Below are 19,264 nucleotides of genomic sequence, written 5' to 3' on the forward strand. Positions count from 1 at the left end.
GTTTACTGATTATTTGTAATAAGCGTTTACCATATCAACCATCAGCCATTTCTTTTCCAAGCTGAGGAGTCTAGGTCTATTTATTCCCTCCTTGTAAGGGAGCCACCCCGTGCCTCTGTTCCTCCTGGCTGCCAATCTTGCTACCTTTTCTAGTTCTGCTATCTCCTCTTTAAACGGGATGACCAGAACTGTATGCAGTAGTCAAAATGTAAGCATAGCATGAATTTGTGCAGTGGGTAATAGTTTCTGCCTTAGTTTAGTTTCCTGACATATGTTGTATATCACTTTTATCTTTATAATTATTTTTTTTGCTCCGAATATTCTCCCCTCCCACCCTTTGCCTTAAATTTATTTCTCGAAAATCAGGTGCGTCACCCCATGCCCTGCTTACCTTTGTCTGCACAGTGAGGGAAATCAGTCCTAAGTCAATTGTGTGAATTCCTTTCATGTTGTACCCCTGCAACAAACGTGCAGTTTGCTGCCCCTAGCCCATTATTTATGCCCTAGCTTTTTTCCTGCTGGTTTTCTGCTTGTGGAGTAACCACGCTTCTCTTTTCTCGTTTCCGCCCGCGCAGGATGACAGCACTAGCCATAGTGACCACCAAGACCCCATCTCGTTAGCCGTGGAAATGGCAGCGGTAAACCACACCATCTTGGCATTGGCCCGGCAAGGAGCCAACGAGATCAAGACAGAGGCTCTAGACGACGACTGATACGAAGAAGGGGGAGGGTCAGAGCGAGAAGTAACTTAGTTTTAGACGTAGCACCTTAGCAGACTTTCCTCGGTCCTTAATATGTGTTCTTACAGTATAACTTTGCAGTTTCTTGTACGTCAGTTAGCTGTTAGGGTCTTGTTCTGTGAAGATGGCATGGTGCCCTCAGCCTTTGCATATACTCTCTCAGTATTAATTCCCAATAAATAATCAATCAACCAACCAACCTCCCTCTCCCAGCCCCAGTGGCTAGAAAAATCTTGCTGCTCTGTCTTAGCATTCAAAGTGCTTCCAGGTATTTTAGACAGTCCTCAATTACAAGTCTTAGGCTACACTTAAAATCTTGGATACCCTTAGAGATCGTGTAAAAATAGTCTGTATGCTTTTCCTTCTCTGAGACTGAAAGGATGCAAGCTGAGGTAGTGGCACAGGGTCGATGGACACCAGATTGGGATTATCAACAGAGAGTAAAAAGAACACTAGAAACCCCACTTCAGCATGGGAATAAATGATTTCCAGCTGCAATAAGCTGTGCCTCACTGGTCATACAGTGACTTGATATACTTTTGGGTGCTGTGCTGAGAATGTCCATTGGAAACACATTCACATATTTTGGTTGATGTTCACATATTCAACACAGACATCCTCTGCTCTCACAAGCTGCGTGGCTTAGTGGATAAGTACTGCCTTCTGCCTCTGGGACCATGATTGAAGCCCAGCCTGGGATCATATGAAAAATGAGCTGAATGTCTAATGGACAACAGTCCACTTCTCAAAACCACTATTCATTATTTGGCATGGCTAGCAGTGCCTGCTCAGAAGAGGTCTAGACTCTATTGATCTGTCACTAACAAGTTCACTTTTTATTCTTCCTCTCACCTTTTCTGTCCCCACCCTACTCCCCTCTCCACTTTGCCACTTTCAAAAGCAATGTTTTCCAGGAAGGTATTAAGGTCATGAAATGGGTGAGTGAATTTTTACACGTCTGTGTAACTAATGCCTACACCCCAACTAGCCTGAAGGGTTATTGGAGAACTTTTGCATCTGACCTTTGCTAGTTAACCATCATAGCATAAATATTCTCCTAAATATGAACTTTTGTATTTGCTTAAAGGCAGGAGGATCTCTTACCTGAGAAATGGGGTGTGAATGTTTTGTGTTCTCTTTACTCTGTCCTTGTTAAGATGTGAGAAAGCTATACTGCTACGAGCAATTTAATTAATAATTGGAAGCCATACTGATAATGGATGTGGTAATATTTGTAAAGCAAACCTACTTTAAGTAGCAGAAACTAATGGAATTGTTTTCCTTGATCATATGTAGCACTTTTGTTACTTTTTTCTTAAAGATATTTATATTTGATAAGTCTTTTTTTTATCATTTGAGAATTCAAAATGCCAAACAGCAAACTTGCATTACAGAGTCACCCTGCGATCACCTTGTCATCTAGTATCTAAATGATGAACTGTGTGTGCATCTAAGAAAATTACATCTGCTGGCATTGTGTGGAAATGATCTCCTGGCATCCTGATAAAATGATATGTTGCTGCCGGTAAGAGGAAACATTTCAATGGAAACAGCACGGGAAGTGTTAGAGACGGGCAGGACTGCGTTACGTTTAAAAAAGAAAAAAAAAACTATGTAAATTTTTGTATATAGATATATAAAAATTTGCATAGTATTTCCACAACATTCCATTTTTTACGTTTACGTGGGAATAGCTTAAGAGGGGAAAATAGCTTAATTTTGAAGGATGGTCTTCCTTTTTCTCTCGTCCACTTCTGAAGGTGGAGGGGATGAAGGGAAGTTGCAATTACTTGGTTTGTTCTCATCCTCCCTCCCTTCCTCATGCATAGCTCTCCGATAGCATTGTGAACTCCTAAAATGTGGTTCCTCAGCAGGTTTTCAGGCAGCCTAAACCCCTTCAAGGTGTAGGCTAACTAGATCATCTTTACATCTGTTAATCTTGCAAAAATTGCTTAGGTAAGTGTGGAGGAGATTTTGTGCTTTCAGAGGGCACAGAGTTGGCACCTCTTTGTCTCCGTAACTTCGAAGATAAATAGGTAGAGCTTGGCCTCGTCTTTCATTTATGGATTTCATTGGAAAATTTATGTGCTTTCCTTAGGTATAGATCACTGAAGCAGAATGAAGCCATCTTTTTCTGTTTTATTGCAGTTCTTGAGTAGGCAAATTCGTAAGTAGCATCAGGGCAGACTCAGGAAAAAAAGGAATTGGATCAGCTACCATTGCACCATTGCAGTTTTTTACTTAACGTGTGTATGAATGTTTTGGTACTAAGGAGTGAAAGGACGGGAGGAGAGCTTTTCTTTCTATTTTTGCACAGCAGAATGATCGAGCAAACTATAGCCTTAGTGGAATTTTACCTTCTTATTCATACTACAGTCACACACCAAGCTGACAAGCAACATCCACGATTTATAGTAAGGAGATTTTAATAATCGATGGCCTCTTTATGTTGGGATTGCCACCACCATTTGTTCTGGCTGTTTCATTTTAAAAAGAACAGGCTCAAACTGTTGGACAGCCGCAATTTTAAAAGAAATATTGCTTACTATAGCATCTTAAAAAAAAAAGTCATTGTTTCAAGCACTGCCTTTTTAAAGCAATAGGAAAGAATAAAAATAAAAATAGTACTAAAACATCCATGTCCTGATTGTTGGTCCATGTGATGCAGGATCAAAGTAACACCACTAAAATTGTATGTCTGTACCATCTGATGTAGAATAATTTGGCCTTAATTCTGTCTGTCAGTGTCAGGTAGCTGCTGGTCTCATCATGCATCAATATCCAATATGAAGGTTAAACAGATAAACCACTTATGAACAACTGGAGATTGCCAGATTCTCCTTGTCTGTAGCTTCCAGGTATATATCAGTTTGCTGCTCTCCCCCAGCATCTTCTCACCAGAGGAAATAACAAATGACTTAACTAGGCAATCAGTTGTCCTAAAAAAAAATAAATTAAAAGATTTCCATGGCATGTTTAATTTTTTTCACCTTGGTTTGCACCTGTCTACAAAAGGTACGAGGAAAGAGTGAGACATCAGGATGCTCGTGGCAGCCTATTTCCTTTATTCTGAAAGCTCAAAATGGACAATTTGCAGTTGACTAAATATTTTCTGGTTTGACATGAGTGGAACAGATGCTGGTGCGATGATTTCAGAAGAACTGCACCTTGATTAGATCTAGAGTAATTGGGAGAACTGGTGGAGAAAGCATCCCAGGATTTAGACTTTGTTCTAGGTTTTCTGCTGTAGTATGGGAAGTTGTCTTTGTCTTTCTGGATCTGGATTTTCTTGATAACTGAGCCTGTTTAGTTTTTTTTGTCTGTTTTGTAGCATTGCAATCCACTGGCAGTTTGTTGTAGCCAACCAGGAATTACTGCAGTTCGTTCTCACGTGGATTCCCTTGTAATGGATCTGGTGGCAGGCTGGATCTACCTTTTTGTTCTGTGAATGGAGAAGAAATCTTTCAAGATGCTTCTTTTCTGTGATGGGCACAGATTGCTTTTAACTTTGTAGGGTAAACTTTGGCTGTTATTTTGTGGCCGATAAAGTCCTTATACTTGAGTTGTTGTCTCTAACAGTTTTCTTAAAACAACAATTTCTACCTCTACTTCTTTTTTTGGTTTTGTTTTGAATTCTCCATGTCTTTTTCCTGAAGTATGAGATCCCAGATACTTACAAAAGCAGTATGAGTTGGAAAAAAATAACATACAAAAACATACAAAAAAATAGGAGCAAACAGACATATTATCCATTGATGTCCTAGAGTTGTAGAGCCATCTAATAACACTGTAAGCTTAGATACTGGTACAGCGTGATCCCATTACTCATACGTTGGACGTGAACAAGTTGGTCATGAGTCAGCAGCGTGCCCTTGCAGCAATTAGGGAATCTCATTAGGAAGAGCTGTCAGCAGGTCAAGGAAAGTGATTAGGCCCCTCTGTTCATCACTTGGGAGAGCACATCTGGAGTATTGTGTCCAGTTTTGGACAGGAGTGAGTCCATCGTAGGGCTGCTGAGATGTGAGGGCCAGAGCACATGTCACATAATGAGTGTTGAGAGAGCTGGTTTTTTTTTCAGGCTGTTCTGGGGAGATCTTATTTTGCTTTTGAACTGTCTTAATGGGTAGTTTTAGAGACAACAGAGCCAGACTCTTCTCAGAGGTGCGTAGTGAAGATATTAGGGGCAGTGGGCTCAAATTTCCATCAGGAGAATCCCAGATGAGTATAAAGAGAAATATTTTCACACTGAGAGTGCTAGAACAATGGCCCAGAAATACAGTGGAAACCACATCCTTGGGGATATTCAAAACTCAACTGGACAAGATTGGGGATTGGATTAGAGACCTCCAGGTCTCTTCTGCCCTAATTTATTCTATGACTCTGTGTAAGCCTGCTCAGGTCAAGGAGTTTGATCCATACGTGTTCACTTGTTTAATGAAATTCTGTTAGCTTGTTGTGTTTTTTTTAATTCTTATTTTTCATTTTGCCTATTCATAAAAAGTTATCTCATGTATTCTCCTAATAGAGATGAGCTTTATTTGCAGGGTCTGGCTACAGGTTCTAATCAAGCCATAAATCAAGTAATAAATGTCATTAATTATTTGCTCTGTTTACACAGTTCTTCAGGGATATTTTAATGATTTTGTTTGTTTCATTGGCTTACATCAAACTGGTAAGTTCTCCATGTTTTCGTAACACTTGCGCTGCAGATTCCTTTTTGCCTTTGAGAGGATTTTTCATTGTCTTGCTGCTGTGAGTGTAGACTTGAAAATTTTCACATAGCTGAACATATTTGAGGAAAAAAATTATTTAACTTAAGCCCACTGGTGATCACTATGATAAGCTAGAAATTTTTGGTTCAGTAGATCTTTAAATGGTGATTTTCAGAGGATCTGGTCTGGTATGTTAGATCTTCTATACTTAGAGCCTTATGTTATTTCCTTAAGGGTTTGCTGTTGGTCACTGCTAGGAAAAAAAAAAAAGAAAGAAAAAAACAGAACAAAAATATACTCTACTAGACAGATTTTAGGTCTGATTTAGATGTTATTTTGAAAAGAACTCATGATGGTGTTTGCCAATACGGAACAGCATGGAATCATTATCCCAAGCATGACTCCTGCCTTTAAGGTGCAGAGGAACATGGAGATGAGTTCAAGATTTTCAGTTCCCCTACGTAGTGTAACGGTTTTCCTTCACAATGAGTTGCTGCTTGCAAAGAAGTAAAATGAAAGCATCATGCTGGCCGTTCACCTGGGTCATTGAGTCACGCAGAGACACATGGCGGTTGTAACAGGATTTCATAAGGAGCAGGTCCTTTATTTTTTACGTAGATAAAACTGGCAAAATTGGTAAGAGTTTTCAAAACTCAAAAATGCTGCCCCTAATGCATTTAATACAGGATTTTGTTTCACTGTGTATAATTTCAACTCTGTTGCAAATCTGGATTCACACATTTCTCTGTAAATTACTAAGATTCAGAGAGAGATTTTGCCCAAAGTACTGTGGGCAAACTGTGGATGGTTTGTTTTTTTTTGTTTGTTTGTTTCCTTTCTTTTCTTTTGGATATATATATACTTTTCCCCCATTTATCCCTGGAATTCTCCTTATTTCAGATAATAATTTTCTTACCATAAGGTTTCTGTTCCTCTTCCTACCCCAGCCACATCACTGTGTAGCCCTCATTCCCCAGGGTTCATCAGCTTTTTTCAAGTTCGTTGGATAATTACCAGCAAATTCTACTTTTTTATGTCAAAATAAACTTTGCTTCTCTTTTAGACAGGGCTTCCCACCCAAGTAGCTCTTGCACTCTTTGAAGTTACTTGACTTGGTAATATTTGAGCAAAATCTTAAGCTTGTAGGCAATAATCTTGAGTTTAGTGTAGCATTTGTCTTTTGGCAGGAATTTTTGTTGGCAAGATTGGTTTTGAAAAAATGTGCTCTGTGTCATTGACCTAACATATGCCTCTTCTTATTAGACAGCTGTAGATTGTGCGTGTGTGAATTAATGCCTCTTAGTAGGAGTATTCGGGTTTGTATCACGATACTGGCTAATTGAATGGAAGTTCATGGAGTCAGGCATTTTCACTGTGACTTCTTGGAAGGGAAGGTTGATGGCCTGGCCAAAAGTACCTTGCAGTTTCGAAGAAGAAGAGTTGCGGAGACATTTCAAAATAAAACTTTCCCCCTTAGGCCTTTTTGCAGCTAGGATTTTTTCTCAGGACCTTCCTTGAGTTGGTTACTGGCCAATGGGCATTTGGCAAGCTGAAAAGCATAGCCCCAAACCCTTCATGCGAGTGTCCTCTAATTTATAGGCTTTGAACTGTCCAATTAAAGATATTGCACATTAATGACACGAGGCATTCTAGAGATGGCAGCTATAAATTCAAATTTAAAATACACAAAAAATTATTTTTCTCCTTTGGGTGAAATGTGTTATAACTGCAAAAGTGGACGTGGTCGTTCTGAGGGCTGTCGGTAAGCCGACAGCATTTTGATATTGGTTTTTGTCCAGCAAATACAAAGAAAATGAAATAAATGCAAGTATTCTCGGTGGCACCAGTGAAACAAATGTAAGGAGAAAAATTCAAACCTCTGAAGAGTTGTTCATGGCTAACCTTGGCCTTAGGTTTTGCCACATAAAAATAGCTTGGGATTGTTTGTGCCTGTTTTTGCGCAGGTGATGCAGTAGCTACGACGGCATTGGCACTGTTACAGCAATCGGGACAAACTGCTCTGCTTTTGGTAAGGTCACGCACCCTGTGAAAATCCAGGTCATACTTTAGCTCGTACTGACTGGGAAAAGTAGAGAAATACATTTTGCTCTTTCAAGATACCATCTGTGATGTCTGCGAGGTGCTTATCGGCGTAGTAGTTGGGCGATATGTCAAGGATTTGCCATTTTAGGTCTGGTTGGTGAACACTCCCCAAACTCACTTTAAATGCCCCTTTTAATCAGGCTGAAGAAGAAAACTGACTAACTGGGTTGGCTGCTGTCATGCTGGGCTCTTCCCAGTCCTTCCCAGTAAGCTTTGGAGTGCTCTGGCCAACAGCTTCAGCACGAATGAACCAAATCCATGGCGCTGGGGTGAGCTGCGCGATGGCCCTGCCGTGCTTCTGTATGTGCCGTGCCACTCTCAGATGGCTTGGCAGGCTCTGCACCATTCATTCCCTCTCTTCCCTCTCCTGTTAAATGGAAGCGGGTGTGTTCTGCTGATCAAAACATCCAGCACTCTTCTGCTAAATCCTTTCAAATCGCAGGCAGGGTAATTGGGATGGTTAGATAAATGCCTAAGTGTATGGCAGCGAAAGTAATGGCAGGTCTTTTGAATGACTGGGTGTCCTCCTGACATGTAATTAGCTGCTTTAGAAAGATGTGGATTGGCATGGTCATAATTAAAAGGATTTCTGTCTTTCTGTGATTGAAAACAGAAGATCTTCTTCCCCCTAATTCTCTTTAATACCAGCGTTATTAGTGACACTTGGAACAGCTACTTCGTAAACTTAAATAATGACCTGCTCCCAGCGGTACCTTATAGCAGCAGGGACTGAAACTGAGTTTAGTTTTCTATGCAAAGCTGATTCTCCTATTTCTCACGGTTTTGGTGGTTTTTTTTTGTGTTTTTTTTTCCCCCCCCTCTTGTTTTTGTACTTCTCCTTGGTGAGTTTTAGAAACAAAACTAACATTTAGTTGCGTGACAGTGTGATTGCAAATTACCCAGGTTTTTGATCAGCTCTTCTTGCTTTGCCACTTGGTTGTAGAGTTGTTTTAAGGAAGATTAGCCATGGTCCAGGCCTCCACTGAATTACTGGTGCTGTGTTTTGACCCTGCCTGCAGGTGGAGAGTACCGATTGCACTGTTAGCCTCCAGTTCCCGAAGCGGAGAATGTAGCTGGCTCTTTTGTGCCACTTGACGTCATCTTTTGTAGTGTCTCAGTTCGAAAGCCTTACCAGCAGTCATTGCCAAGTATGTAGCTGTGCTGTCCTGAAGCTCTCTGCTGTCTCCTGTTGTGCTTAGCATGGGGTGGTGTTAGGGGCTAACTCACCTCTTTCTTAAGAAATCTGTAAGGAGCCTGCAGCTGGATAATTGCCTCAAGAGTATTCTGCCATACAGCAGGAGAGGAGCTGTGGTGATGTCCTATAATTAATTACGCCATCATCTTTCTGTGATACATGGCCAGGTTCCGAAAAGGCATCTGTTGTAGGGTGTTAGGTGCCTTTCTATTCTGTTTTTCTGAAAAACGGTATCTGCCAATCAGTCTCGAGCACTGCAGAGCCTGCCTGTAAACTTTTTGACCATATTTTTCTATAGTGCTATTCTCCTGCTGTAGCTACTTATCAGATGAGTTTCTGAAGCTTTTCGGTATGTAAAGGTGCATATATAGACTCCTGGTCACATTTAGAAAAGTCAGCATGTTCCTAGCTTCAACGGATTTGCAAAGGAGTTAGGAACTTAACTTATTTAGGCTCTTATTTAAATCTTTCGGTTACTTTTCAGCTTCTTTGTACCGAAATACCTCTGCAAATCTCATCCCTTGTCACTGTGGTTCAGAACAGATTTATGGGTCCTGAGTACTTGGTTCTTCCAGCACCGCTAGCACTGGTGGTACTTACTCACAGGAGCAATGGTAGGAACTTCTTTCCTAGGACAGAAATTTTGGGGTGTTGACTTGCTGCTGTCACCAGCCTCGATACAGCTTCCTATCCTTCTCGCCCCTTCTCCTGAACTAATTAAAGTCTTCCATTCTATGGCAAGATGGCATATGTAGCTTAAATAACCCACCTCTGTAATTAAGAGGTTGACTTCAGCCTTCTGAGATGTATTTTACATCATTGGAGATTTAAAAATACATTTTACTTACGAAGTTTATCTGTCAAATTGCTCAAGGAGGACAAAGACTTAATGAAAGCAAATTATTAATTAATACTTCTTGATATATTACAGTAAGAATATTGAGCGTATATTCCATTCCTCAAAGCACATTTGACGTTGGATTTTTTTGCCTGTCGGCTGATAACATTGCTGCTATCTCTCTTTGACAGGACTGTAGTGACAGTGCTGAAAACATCATTCAGGAGTTAACCAGAGCCAGGGACTCACAATATCAATTCACTGTCCAGTTTTTCCTATACCAGAGCGCAAACCTTTTCATTTACACTTCACGGCAAGTAAGCAGATCTTTACAAGACCAAACGGCATAGACACTCCCCTGGCACATTCCAGCTGCCTTCTGCTCAAAAGGTCTGATGAAATTTTGGAGTGGAAAGTAGCAGTGAGAACATTTCACCTTTCTGCACTGAGTAGGCTGCTCTGAGTTTAGATGGAGCTACACTGGGTTCAGCATGGCAAAGGGGAAATGTGATGCTGAGAAAGACTAGGTGCGCCGTGCAAAGTGTGTGATTACTGGTTGAGAAAGGTAAACATCTTGGACGCTTTACTGACGAGATCTTGGAGGTCTCTTCCAACCTAGATGATTCTGTGATTCTGTGAGATAGTTGAAGCAGCTTATTAAATGCCCTGAGATATCCAGCGTATGTTTCTCTGGGCCAGGCACACCTTATAGCATTATGAGGAGCTGCTGTTGGAATTTGAGACGTGCTTTTCTTCTGTTTGTCGTAGGGGTAGCTGCCTGTCACTTTAGCTAAGCACACAGCTGCTCGCTGGGCAGTAACAGTTTAATTCTGCCTCTCTTCCTTTCCTTTAGAGCTCTTTCAAGTCACAGCCCTGTTTCTCCAGGTGTTTGGAGACAATAAATACTATCTGAGATTAGGGAATAGAACCTCCCATTTGCAGAGCTACTAGAGTTTACTCCAGTTGAGAATTGCCCCTAGATTTCAACAACACTCAGTTAATTCCTGCTAAGATTTACAGCAGAGCAGGAACAAAACTGTCCTGAGGTTGCATTGTCAGTAATTCAATTCAGTGAAACAAGCTTGAAAATCAGGCTTCTGATTAGGAGTAAAGAAGTCAGTGAAGTATCCATGGACATGAAGAAGGCATTTGTAAATGTGTTGGGGTGGGAAGTCTGTTTATGTTTATAAATCCTTAGGGGATTTTTTTTTTTTTGCATTTGGAAGGGCAGGATGGTTCGTTCATCCCACTGGATGAAGACAGAGTAGGAAGTTTGCATCAGACATTTGAGAACCCACATGATAAGCAGGGTCTCCTTGTAGGTGATAGACTGGTCCCTTCTGGCCTTAATTGTAAAACTCTGATTCCAAAGAGGTAGACTTGTCTTCAACTCTTACAGTTATAACCTGTTCTTAGTATTTAATCGTTTGTAGAGATTTGAGTACTAGAGGGGTTCTCTGCAGTACGAACTTCTTTTAAAAAGTATGACTTTCCATCAGAGAACATGTTGTGCCTTAAACCACGGGAAGTTCCAGTTATGTATGATAAATACCTTTTTACACTTTGTACTTCTGCCGTAATGGGAATCAAACAAATGTAGTTTTGATAAAAGGTGGTTTATGTATGCTGCTGTATTACTTAGATTTGCTTCAGTATCTTACAGATTCAGTGTATCTGTTCTACTGAGACAGCGATACATCCTCCCAGCCTTGTTGAGCAGCTGTGGTAGCTCTGGAACAGCGTTACTCTGTTCAACCTTTGTATTTTGCTTCTCGTGTAAAAGCAAAAAAGAACCCAACCAAAAGCCAGACCAGGTCAGTCTGAATTTCTAATCTTAACTTCTTTGTTGCTATTCTCTATATTAGACATTTGGGTACATGAATTCCAGTTGTTAAGGGTACCTTGCGATGTTTTCTATTGTTACCTGGGCAGATTCACCGTAAAATTATTTAACATGAAAAAACGTTGATCAGTCGTGACCATTTCCTGTAGCTGCATTGCCTCAAGCAACTGTTTTTACAAATGCTTTTATCAATTGCCAGAGCGCTTCAAAAATATCACAGCCACCAGAAGGCGTCTTGCTGAACTGATGTCTCCTCCTGAAATAAGTTCTTACACTGAGCCTATGCTTCCCTGAAGGAATTCCAGATGAGTGTTTTGAGTTACACCTCCTTCCATTGCTCTAAGTCATTCACTTTCTTCTGAAGCCGGTTCTTGTTGGTACCGAATTTCACACATTTCTTTCCCAAACTTTAGTTGTGCTGCTTCATAGAGATTATTTCTTCTGTCTTTCATCCAAGCTCCTTCTCGCCTCGGTAATCCATTTTACCTGGTTTACCAATGGTTTTTTTACACTGATGTGCTCTAACCTGAACCCAGTAGTCATATGGTCTCTAACTAAGTGATATATATGATTTCCATGCTAATAACAGAGCCATCCAGTACTGAATTTTAGGTTTGGTTCCAAATCTTTTGAAAACTTTTGAGCTTTTTGCTCTACAAAAGACCTTGGGGTTTTTCAGCATGGTTAGCAGCGCTCCTCCCTCCCCTCCTTTTAGTTTTGATGCTTAGGTCAACAAATCAGGGACAGAGTAACTTCTAAGTATAATCTTTTTTTATTAATGTTGGGACTGTCTTTTTTACTGGGAAGACTGGCACTGCGCCTTGCACTTCAGTAGATGTTCAGTGATATTCTAGCAAATTAACTTGGGAAAATACAGGTATTTCACAGATGTGGCCGTTCTTCGTAACCCGCTAATTTGACATTTCTTGCACAGTTAGAGTGCTCAGGTTTATCCGTTTGGTTTTGTTCCCTGTGCTAGTTGTTGGATGTTGCCTCTCCCACTCTTGTTGGGGCTAACCGGTTGCTTTCTGTGCCCCTTTTCCCCTTTCAGAGTCTTTGTTGACTTCTGCCATTTGAATTTCATCCCTCTTCTCATTCTTCTCTTTTCCTCTACAGGCACTTTATTACCTTCGCAACATCAGGCGGTGTATTTATAGTTAGGTGTTTTCTAAATTCTTTTAATACTTTAGTCCAAGTCATCGCAGATTCACCTTTCCTTCTGCCTATTAGATGGTGCTGTATCAGTTGCCTACTTGAAGTCCAGATACCTATTGTCCATAGTGAAGTATGAACATGAAACATCTTCCAGAGTCCACTCTGACCATTTAAAAAGTTCATATATTCAATCCTTTTACAGCAGGCTTTTACTTGAAGCCTCCTACGTGAAAAAAACGTTGTTCCAAGTGTTGGACCGTGGTTAACAGAGGTAGTAGCAATTTTTTTCCTTCAATTTTATTTTGTCTTGCTTGCACTTACTGTTGGAAGCTGGATTAATTGATACGGTTAGTGTGTTGTTGCCTGCTTTTTTACTGCAAGGGTTTGGGACAGGATGCACGGATTTGCATAGCCTCGCCGAAGGGGCTGTGTACTGGTTGTCACGGCGTTCAGCCAGGGCTGGGGATCACCTGCGGCAGCCACAGTTGCTTTTTAATTTTTTTTAAAGTTGTTTTAGATTTGAAGGTGATTAGAGAAACTTGAAATGAAATGGCTTCTCCAAATAGATACAATAATGAAAATAGATTGGATTTCAATCTGCCCGTCTTTCAGCATTATCCACTGAATTTTCTCTTTCTCTTTGCCTTTTGCATACGTTTAGACGACATGTGGAGACTTGTGCTACCTGAAGCTTTTGACTCGTTTCTAGATTCTGTGGGGTGAGAGCCCCGTAGTTCTTTGGAGGGGGGACAGATTTTCCATGTCATCACCCGTTGCAGTACAAGACTTTTGGATCTAGCCGTGGTGTAAGCAACATAGTTCCATATCTCAGCAGCAGCCGACCCTCCTCGCTTTGCCATCAGGGTTGTTCTTGGAGGCGAAGGGCAGTGCTGGCTCAAACCAGTACAGGTGCTCAGCGCCACTGGTTGGGACTGGGAGAGCCCCATGCCTCTCTGGAAGTCAGGTGTCAGCTCCAGTACGATAACGTGCTAGCACAGTGCCGCAGGACCACCGCAGGACAGGCTTTTTACCTTAAAGATAATACAGGAATAACAAATCTAGACTAGATTTAGTTCAACAGCAGTTCTATCAGAGGGTGACAAGTAAAAGTCACTTGTGTCCGTGGGGAGCACTATTTTCTTGACGGATCGCCTTGGCTGTCTCCCTCTTGGTCTCTACGATCTTCCCAAGGCCCGTGAAAGCCCAGGAAGTGTGAAATATGTGCAGTACTTTTTTAATTAATTTTTTTTTTCTTAGTGTCAATTTAAAAAGTGCCTAAGTGAGTAACAGGACTCCAGAGTGAGCTGGAGGAATAGGATTAGACCTCATTTCCCTCTTAAGAAACGAGCCCTCCCTGCAGTCCCTCCGCACGTGAGGCTCCCGAGGAGCAGCAGGGATCCGGAGCCCCGCAGAGCCCGGCTGGAAAGAAATCTCCACTCCTTCCCCGTGCTGCCCCCCTCGATTTTCAGCCTAAAACTTGTTGGCGGGGAACTCCTTAACAAATCTTGTTCCTCAGCCTAACCTTAGCAATCTCCAGTTTGGGGTGGACGGGGAAGAGGGGGAAGCTTGGAGAGAATTTGGTAGGAAGCTGCCTCTTGGATTACAGATACAAATAGCTTCATGCATTAATCATGCATCTCTGGATGCCCGTACGTCTGAGATTCTGGGTAGAAGTGGCTAATATGCATATTTAATCACCCCGTTTTGGAATCACAGAGGCAGTTTCTTCCTATATTCTTAATTATTTCTAGGCTTATAATAGCGGCACCTGCTAAGCGTTTTTGTCAAAGTAATTTAACTGTTGGCAGGTGGTTATAATTTTGTAAACATACAGGAGAATTTTATGTGGGTAAAAGAAAAGATAGATATCGATGCTAGTTTAAAAAATTGCATTAAAGAATTTCTTCTGACCATAGTAAAAGGAAATAAAAATAACAGAACACTATTAAGATGTATTAGTACCACTTAAGGATTCCGAAAATGAAAGCAATCCATATGTAGATGTTTTATTTTTCATTAGTAACAAAATGTTGTTTTCACTCTGACAACTTAATAACACATGAGTTGGGAAAGCCTAGGAAATTACTATTGGCAAGAAAAGCTATAAGGACATCTCTTTCGCAGAGAACAGAAAATTAGCTTGTAGGATGTTGATGGGTGTTGATACAAGCAATGATCAAATGGGAATCTATTGCTGGGGTACTAATGAAAATAAAGCATTTGTGGAGCCTATAACACACGCCAACCGTTTGACATTGTACTGCTGCCCTGCTCTAGAGATGCCTTTTTTTAAACTGTGATTTTTTTTTTTTTTCTAAACAAAGCGATTGTCAATAACCGCGGTTGTAATTGAAAAAAGATTAATGTAGGAGTGAGCGCTGCAAACCTAGAAGGGAAAAGACAACGGAACAGCGTCAGAGGCACAAAAAGAGAAAAAGAAAAGCAAAGGCCCCGACCAAAAGCCCGCCCTAGCCAAGCGCTGGGGACTTGGTTTGCCATTTCAGGTTCTGTGCGTCTTCGTTTCGCTCCGCGGCCGCGGTGGGCGCAGGGTGGGAGTGAAGTGGTCTCGTGCGTGCCGGGTGGCTGGCAGCTAACTTCATGGGTCTGCTAAATGCAGAAATAATACGAGGTGAGCTGTGTCCAGCCTCTGCTGGTCAGCACAACTCGCCAGCAGGTTCTTAGGTCTCCGTGCGTCCCTCTGTCGGCATCTTCCACCCGCGTGTCCGTTCCTCGCGCCGCGTGCCCCGATGAAAACCGCACCCGTGTCTCATCTGCTGTAGGTGTTCTGCCTACCTCAAGAGGTAAACATGGTATCCTGGAGTCATACGGTCACAGTCTGTTCTTCTTTTTTTCCATTAGCACTAGCGCGCACACACACACACTGGAATGTATATTCCCCCCTCGCCCCCAAGTAACCTCGTGACCTGATCCTTGCTGTAGCCACCACCAACTCCTCTTGCAAATTGGATGCTGCTTTAAATGTGAAAACAAATGTTCAAGAAGCTATAAAACCTGAATGAAAGCTAAAGCTGAATTTATAAAGCCTTGTTGCATATGAGCCAAAAGTGCAAAAAGCTCTATATAATGAACTAACCTGCCACTCATATAAATATAAATATATATAAATATATTAAAATCAGACTGTTCTACAAAATTGTGTATTTGTATTTTTGTGTACGTACAATTTTCTGCTAAGCAGAAGGAGGATGTAGTATAGGATGATGTGAGAAGAGATTTTGTTTAATCATATTTCTTTGTTACTTATTTTTGTTAACATCCAGATGCCTGTCTTTGTCTTATGTGTATGACACTGTTCGAAAGGTGCAGTATCCCTCTCCCGCCTGCGTGTTAAACCTCGTCCACCTCGAAAGCGTTGGGCAATGCTCCTCATCCTCATCACGACCCTGCAGACGTGCCTAGGCCTTTATCTTAACCGGGGCTGCTTGTTCAGCCGAGAGCGTGGTATTTATTCGTTGGCTTTTGGTGGGCACGTTGTGTCGCTGCTCCTAGCGGTAACGTCAGATCTTCGGCGCTGGCTGCTTGCTTTGCACACGCGTGTTCTCCAAGCACGCTCTCCACGCCATCCACGGTCTGTAGCATCTTTGCTACTGCTCCTCAGCCTGATATTTCAGGGGGAAAAGAAAGCAGTAGCACAGACTGGGAGGGAGGACGAGCGGATCCTTGTAGCGGACAAGAAAAGGCCAGGAAGCAGCAGTGAACATCACAGGGGAGCGCATCTCAGGTAACACCACCACGGAGGAAGATGGAGCGAGGAGTTCTGGGGACCTCGTGTTCCCCACAGCTGTCTGCGCTCTGCCAAAGCGTATTTTTGCTTTCAGGAGGGCAAGTCGGCAAGCCAGTGCTGTCACTTCCCCTGTGCCACTTCCAACGCACCCTTCCATCCCCAGCAGGAGCTGCACGCGAGCCACGCGTCTCCGGTGGCTTTGCAACAGTTGGGTGCGTTGCTGGAAGAGCACTTGCAGCAAACGAGGTCCATTTTCTCATGGCTCGATCCCCTTGCAGTAAAGGTACTGATTTTTAAGAAGAATTTGCTAAAATCTTCTCTGAATCACTGCCTTTATCTGCAAGGTGCTGAGTGGGTCTGCTCCGCGTTTTGCTGCAAGGAGAAAAGTCCTCCTTTTTCTCCGACTGTGCACTTGGGGATTGTTCCTTATGCATTATCGTTTGGAGACCTGTCCAGGGGATGAGAGGGTCATGGGAGACCTGGATAAAACAGGTTATAGCGGGAAAAAAATGCAAAGCCTTGGGAATCAGGTGCTGTAAGCTCACCTTTCAGTTCTGCCACAGACTTGCTGCAAACCCTGGAGGCAAACCGGTCCTTTCTGTGTGCTTCAGTTCCCAGCCACAAAACGAAGGTGAGGTTAACACTCGTCACATCTTCCGTAGGCAGCAGGTACTGCGAAACTATGAAGTATCAACTACTTCCCTTGTGTCCTTTGCTCTCTCCTTTTTTTTTTTTTTTGTAATTATTTTTTAATTTCTAGCCTTGTTTGAGCTGAATTCTGGCCCAGGGAGAGCGATACTGCATCTTTACATGTAGGGCTCATATTTATAACAGTGTGTAATGACTGTAGCAAAAGTCCTTGTTTCTATATGTGAATGGACAGAGAAACAAGTGCTCTATTGTATTGATTAAAATAGTTAAAATGAGTCCTGTATCATTGTATCTCCTATTCTGGATTAGTGCCTTTTGGACAGTAGACTGTTCTGTAATTAAAATGTAGTATAACTGCTTTTTTGTACAGTTTTGTTTTAATAAAACTTTTTTTTAATTTGTGTTTATTTTAGTATTGTACCTATTAGAAAATAAAAATGTATAACTCAACAAAGATGGATTTCTCTTATAGTCCTTTGTGTACGAAGCTGTCTGGTGTGAAGGCCCCGGAGAGGCCTTGGACGCGAGCAAGACAAAAAACGTGTCTTTTACCTTTCAAACTATGGATAAATGTGTTTGTTTGAGAAAGATGCGTCTTTGTAAGGATGTCTTTGGGGGGTGCAGGGGCTGGATGCTACAGCGGTGCTTCGGTGTTGTGCGGTGCTGGGCGGCTGTGCCCCTGTTCCTGTCCCTGTGAGGCTTCTCCCGAGCCTGGGGCAAGGCTGGGCTGGGGCAGGCGGCCATGGGGCCACCACGTGCTGCAGGAAGCAGCCGTTTGTCTTCGCAGCACTGCCCAAGAGCCTGTTCTAATCCCATCCCTACTCCGGAGGGCTCTTAGAGTCACGGAATCACAGATTGGCTTGGGTTGAAAGGGACCTGAAAGCCCATCCAGTTCCAACCCCCTGCCGTGGGCAGGGACACCGCCAGGGACTCCAAACCAGGTTACCCAAAGCCCCATCCAGCCTGGCCTTGGCCAGGAGGTGCCCAAGGAGTTGCTGGAGGTCAGCAGTCCTGGGTAATAAAACCAAAACGATGAGGTAACGAGCACAAGTCGCATTTAGAGAAGCCACAAAGGCAAGAGGACGCTTTGGCCGCCCTTCCCTCCTGGCCCGGTTGTGCTCAGCATCATCGATTTGTTCACTGAAAGGCTTTCTGGGTTCTGTAACTGGTTAAAATTGGTGAGTGCAGCCAGGCCTGGAGGGTGATTTCGGTGCTTTGCTCAGGATGGAGGCTCCCAAACCAAGGAGCAGGGCTGTCGGTTGGAGCCCCTTGGGCACATAAATCAGCTGGCAGCTGGGCCGCGTTGGATGAGACAAACGAGGACGGTGAAAGTAGTATTAATTTGAAGGAAGGAAGGGGAAAGAAGTGTGTATGTGTGTGTGTGTTTTTTTTTTCTGCTTCCTTGCTTGTTTTGATCGGTGCCTTTTAAAAGCAGCTTTGGCTGGAGAACACAAAGCAGCGCGCGGTTGTGGTGCGGGAAGGTGCTACACCCCCCTTCCGGGAAGAGCGAGCCTCCAACAAAGCAACGGCACTTCAAAAGGCTCCTGTGTTTCAGCAAAAGGTGTTTTGGTTTTTTTTCTTCAGAAGGTAAAACATTAAAGGAGATCGGCTTTAAAAAAAAAAAAGCCGTATATCTGCGCACTGATTGCAAGACACTGATAAAAATATCCTTTGCTAAATGACTTTCAGCATGGATTTGGGGAATCAACACGATGTTTGTTGCTTTAAAAAACACACGCACACAATAAAAACAAAAGCAAAACTAATGCTGCTAGCTGTTTTAAACATGAAGCTATTTTTGGGAGTAAAAAAATATGTTGATAAAGTTATTTAAAAAAAAAAAAAAAGTGACCTAGGAAGTGAGTTTCAAGGATTTCTTGGCAGTCTAAAATTCTGGTTGGGTGCACTGGGTTTCTCACAGCCATGAGGCCTTTTGGGAGGCAGGTTTGGTAAGAGCAGCGTTTCCCCACAGCCCATGTACCAACTGCTCTGCCTCCGTGTGGGCCCTGCCTTGCAGGGCATGAGGAAGGATCCTGCCCCTCTGCTCAGCACTGGAGTGCTGGGTCCAGTTCTGGCCCCCCCCAGTACAAGAGGGACATGGACATACTGGAGAGAGTCCAATGGAGGGTCCCCAGGGTGCTGCCGGGCCCGGAGCCCCCGTGCTGTGAGGAGAGGCTGCGAGAGCTGGGGCTGCTCGGCCTGGAGCAGAGGAGGCTCCGGGGGAGCTCCCCCATGGCCGTCAGGACCCGCGGGGAGGTGCGGAGAGGCCGGAGCCGGGCTCT

General features: G+C 42.8%; 1 protein-coding gene across 21 annotated transcripts in view; it reads left to right on the forward strand.

Moving 5' to 3' along the window:
• HMBOX1 (homeobox containing 1) overlaps positions 1–17,436 on the forward strand; it is a 119,308-nt gene extending 101,872 nt beyond the window's left edge. For 18 of the 21 annotated variants that reach the window (XM_083828649.1, XM_083828650.1, XM_083828651.1 and 15 more), the window contains one exon: positions 576–17,436. In XM_083828649.1, coding sequence (XP_083684775.1) covers positions 576–713 — 138 coding nt within the window. In that variant the 3' untranslated portion in view covers positions 714–17,436. The remainder of the gene's footprint in view (positions 1–575) is intronic. The other 3 variants (XM_083828652.1, XM_083828653.1, XM_083828655.1) reach the window with 1 other exon arrangement.
• The last annotated feature ends 1,828 nt before the right edge of the window (positions 17,437–19,264 follow it).

The sequence above is a fragment of the Anser anser genome (genome assembly GCF_964211835.1).
Source record: "Anser anser genome assembly, chromosome: 3".
Lineage (NCBI taxonomy): Eukaryota > Metazoa > Chordata > Aves > Anseriformes > Anatidae > Anser > Anser anser.